We start from the raw sequence: 4,821 nt of genomic DNA, 5'->3' as shown, positions 1-4,821 counted from the left end.
ACCTCTAACCATTGACCAACCTGGTATGAGAGACTCTGTGAGTGTCGCGGGACACACTCCAGTATAGCTCAATGGATCGCTGAGGTACGCAAACCGTCACACCACGATAAGGTCCAGTCTCTTCGTGACGGTCCGGATAGAAATATTATCTCCGGTTAGACCACCTGGACTGATACAGCTGCCCAGGTAGACAAGTTTGGCTACTACATCAATTGGCCAATCCGCAAGCATGAAATTAAAGTAAGAACCCACCCAGTCTTGCAGCAGCAATCTACAACCTGCAGTTGTGAAGCACATGAAAAACCACAAGGCAGAATTATTTAGACCAGTTAATCTTATTTGCATTACGACGGTGCCAGAGCTATGACGGAGCTATGTCATCTGTGTACCCGATATCTATGAGCAAACGCCCTGGGAGCATTTCAGCCCCACAGACATTAGAAGCTGAGTTTTCCGTAATCATGTAAATGACGGAGTTAAAGAGGAAGGGCGAAAGATGATAGCCTTGCCTGTCACCACTTGATATCGTGAACATGGGCGATAGCTCCCCGTGGACATTCACACGTCCAAGGGGACTGGCGTAAAGCGCTTTAAGGATGGTTAAGAACATATGGCGGCGCCTTTGCCCCATACACAGTGCCACAGTGCCTGACGGCCCATACAGTCAAAGGCATCTTTAAAGTCAAGGAACACAACCATTGTTGGGCGTTGAAAACAATGTCGTTGCTCCAGAATCTGTCAGAGGACGGGACCAGGTTTGGTCTTCATGGATCTGGCTCCCCTGCGTTCAGTCAACCTTCGAAGGATGGGACCAGAGAGCATCATCGGTGCCACAACTACCAAGCTAGTGCCATGCGATTCTCAGTGTCCGCGTGCCTTTTCGAGAATAGGGACGACTGTCTCTATTATGACTGTGCCCCATTATACAAGTACTTTCTCTTCACTTCGCATCAGTGAGTTTTGTCAGATGGGTCACTATGGACTTTCTAAGTCCATCGAGGAAGGCTGGGTACAAATCACCCGATCCTGGTTTACATCACCTGTATGCACTCTAAGCAGAGGCTGTGTTAGAGGAGCCCAGCTATTATATTCATCGAAGTGTTCGGGCTAGTTCTCCTGTTGGCGTTTTCTCGAGTGAAATACGAACCGCTCGCCTCACTTATCATATCACTGACCACCGCTTTCCTCTGGCCAGTCGATCGTTTCAGTTGATGTAGGGTACGGCCGTTTCTGGCAGCGAAAGCTTTCTCTATCTCCCGAGCCTCCGATGTCCACCAGAGTTCTCGATCCTCCTTTAGGCTCTTCAACCGTTGACGTTTGAGGGATCTGTGTGCGCCGTGTGCTCGTTGCCTGATGGTATGGATTCCTGGCATCATACATGACTAGCGATCTCGGCGATATCCAGGGGTCAGTTGGTCGCATCGAAATATTCGGACAGTCAGCCTTGAACCACACTAGCATAGCTCCATTCACATTCTTCCATCCTTCATCCACGTGCTCACTACTAGCGAAAGGAAGAATGCTTTCGCTGCGAGATAGTTTATCAGAAAATGCCAACTGAACAGTTACAGACTATTGGACAGCGAGGCGAAACTCTCATATGCATCTTGCTCACAAAAACTGAATATCCATCTTCTCTTTGTGTTGCGAGAGTCGGGTGGTTCCAGGGCGAGATTAGAAAGAAGATAGAATAGAAGGACGTAATATACGCTTTAATCGTCTAATAACGGTAGTACAAGATCTGAAAATACAGAGTGAGAACTGCGAGTTAATGGTCTATGTAAAGGTATGGTTTATATAGTCATGACACACTGAACGCGTCTTCCTGAACTTTCGGGGATATTCATCGACTGTTGCTCAAATCCAAACAAATGCTACAAAGCAACTCCACAAATTCCGTAACAGATTTCACTTTTCAAGAGACGCAAAGCGCATTTACGAGAAAGCATGCTACTCGCATGCCTCCCCCATCTGCGGTATCACCGTTACACACCTATCCCCTCTAAAGGTCGTTCGCATGCCACCGATTTTCATTTACTTCCGTCAGGTCGGTTTCGGCAGCGGGTCTACTCGGCCGCTCCTCGGGTGTATCATGCCACTTATGAAGCTGCGTCCCATTAACTCGTTTCGATCCCCGACCATCTTGAATGGTATAGACGTTCCCCCGGCGGTCGGCAACGACAAATGGCCATTGCCATCGATTGCCTAGCTTCCGCGACCCCCGTCCACCCCTTCCAGGATTCCGATGATCCTTCCACTTGACCTTCGCGCCTGTGGTAAATGTTCATGCCTTCCTACTTGCCGTTTTCTGCCCAGTCCTTTCCTGAACAGCGGTCAAGTTTTCTCGAGCTCTCCTTCTTCCTTCCCCCAGCTCCCCCGGAGACAACCGTGTTGCCGGCCACAACCCTGATCAATCGGAAAGCGCGGATGTCGATCGTACATAAGCATAAACGGGGACTTGTCTGTGGTTGGCTCTATGGAAGCACGATGAGCTAGCAACAACATTGGCAAGTTCACTTCCCGGTCATCTCCTTTGGCCGTTCGTTCGGTTATTACGTTCGGTTAGGCCATTTGTTTGCGGGTGGTATGGTGCCGTCCTTAGCCATCTGATACACAGCTTCTGCAAGCAGTTCCTAAACTCTTCGCTCTCGAAGCAAGGTCCCTGATCGGTTAGAATCATTTTTGACACCCCATGGTTGGCCACGATGTGATGCATTACCACTCCACTGGTCATCGCCGCCCGCTAAGTAGGCACGGCTGCCGCCTCGATCCCCCGCGACAGGTGTTCTGTCATTATGACAACGTATTGATTCCCGCTGGTTGTCACCGGGAAGGGGACCAATGACGTCAACGGACCACAACTCGCCGATTTCTGAGACAGGAATAGGTTCCATAGGATGGTTTGCCCCTGTCGTGTCCCCTTTCATCAGTTGGCACCGCTTACAGGACGCTACATAATCCATCACCTCACTTCTCTTTTCGTGCCAGTAAGCCCTCTGACGAAGTAAGTTGTACATGCCATCTCATGGCATTCGACGATAAGCTTCCGTCTCAAGACGCGAGGTGTCACAGGTGTCACACGGTGTCACAACATCCGAATGGGCGGTGTTCCAGGAAATTATGCCAGCTTCATTCAGACTCAGCCGATCAAAGTGACTCTGGAACGTTTCCAACTCCTTGTCTTACTCTCCGTTCTCAATGCTCCTTCCATCCGACAAGGTGGCTGCAACCTTCCGTAACACAGGATCCTGGCGTTGGAGTTGCACCAACCTTTCGGGACTCAGTTCGACGACGAGGCTATTGGCCCCAATCATGATCCTGTGGATCTCATCTTCAGGCTCTGGTCTTGACAGCCAGTCAACCAAGTGGTTCTTCTTCCCTGGCACGTGCTGGATCGTGAGGCCGTATTCTTGTAACCGGAGTGCCCAGGCGCGCGAGGATTTCTGGTGGTCCTAATCCACTCCAGGGGTTTGTGAAACCATGACATACAGGGGTTTGTGATCGATTTCTACACGAGACCTTTGTCCAAGCAGATATGGCCTCCTCTTATCCAGGGCTCAGACGATCGCTAAACATTCTTTCTCAATGGTCAAGTACTTCCGTTCAGCGTTAGTCAGGACACGACTGGCATATTCGATAACTCCATTCCTCTGCTTTAGGACTGCGCCGATACCGCGATCCCTAGCGTCCGCTGCAACAGTAAACATCTCTCCAACCCTGGGCAGTTTGAGGGTCAGTTGCTGATCCAACACCCGCGCTGTAGTATGCTGCTCGTCCAAGAAACTGTCATAGAGTTCGCTCTGAATTGGGGACAGCACAATCCTCGATCTTCTCCAATTTTTTCTGACAGTGGGCTAACTTCTGCGTGACCCACTTTATGCCCCAACAGTGAACCGAACTCCGAGCGAGCTGTGTGTTGGCTTCATTTACCCGCAGGCCAGCCTCCGTTCGCCTTTCTTACAGGCACAACTGGGGAGTTGTACGCACTATTGGCTGTATTGAGGTAGATCCGGGAGGCGTGCTTTCAAGCGTGCCAAAGCGCGGGTGTTGGATCAGCAACTGACCCTCAAACTGCCCAGGGTTGGAGAGATGTTTACTGTTGCAGCGGACGCTGCAATGATGCATATGAGAGTTTCGCCTCGCTGTCCAATAGTCTGTAACTGTTCAGTTGGCATTTTCTGATAAATGAGCTCGCAGTGAAGGCCCTCTCCCTGAGCAAGCGCCATGTCAATGAGATCATGTGATTGGTCATAGCCTTGGCCAATCAAATTCGAGGATTGACGGATTGATACCCAGGCTCGAGGTTTTGCCCAGATTTCCCGGGTCGCTTATGTCGTTTTCGGCCAGTGGCTGTGGCAAAAGTAAATAAAAGGGTGTAGCACTCCTCTTTATGTTCTCAGTGCGGGGCAGTATGCTTGCCAGAAATCCCAAACCTCAAACGTGGTTTAGAGATTTCTGCCGTACAGACTTCGAAGGAATGCGCATCTTCCTTGAACAAGTCACACTGAGACCAGCTCCGGTGGATGAACTATATAGGACCATTGTCCAGAAAGTCCACGAGGCTGACGGGACATTCGTCCCAAGAAGACCGGCACGCAGTCGGATGAACCGCAAGCTGCCAAAAAGGATTCGGCAACTTCTGGAAAAAAGATCCCAACTCTTTTTCAAAAAGTTGACCACAGGGGACACAGAAGATGAGCTGGCATTTCGTAAAATGCGGAATCGTTGTAAGTCAGAAATCCGCCAATGGAACATACGAAAACAAGCCACCATTCTGGACCTCGCTCGAAAAAACAAAAACGTACTGTTCAAGTACATGAG

General features: G+C 50.0%; 2 protein-coding genes across 2 annotated transcripts in view; one reads left to right on the top strand and one right to left on the bottom strand.

Annotated features, from left to right (window-relative positions):
- T265_04449 (hypothetical protein) overlaps nucleotides 1–367 on the top strand; it is a gene marked incomplete at both ends in the record, with an annotated part of 5,303 nt that extends 4,936 nt beyond the window's left edge. The window contains one exon of the mRNA XM_009169198.1: nucleotides 293–367. Coding sequence (XP_009167462.1) covers nucleotides 293–367 — 75 coding nt within the window. The remainder of the gene's footprint in view (nucleotides 1–292) is intronic.
- T265_04450 (hypothetical protein) overlaps nucleotides 1–1,373 on the bottom strand; it is a gene marked incomplete at both ends in the record, with an annotated part of 16,409 nt that extends 15,036 nt beyond the window's left edge. Inside the window, one exon of the mRNA XM_009169199.1 lies at nucleotides 1,148–1,373. Within this exon, the coding sequence (XP_009167463.1) occupies nucleotides 1,148–1,373 (226 nt within the window). The remainder of the gene's footprint in view (nucleotides 1–1,147) is intronic.
- Between the last annotated feature and the right edge of the window lie 3,448 nt (nucleotides 1,374–4,821).

This window comes from Opisthorchis viverrini (genome assembly GCF_000715545.1).
Source record: "Opisthorchis viverrini unplaced genomic scaffold opera_v5_76, whole genome shotgun sequence".
NCBI lineage: Eukaryota > Metazoa > Platyhelminthes > Trematoda > Opisthorchiida > Opisthorchiidae > Opisthorchis > Opisthorchis viverrini.
The sequence above is the reverse complement of the archived record's forward strand: the minus strand, read 5'-3'. Positions and strand labels throughout refer to the sequence as shown.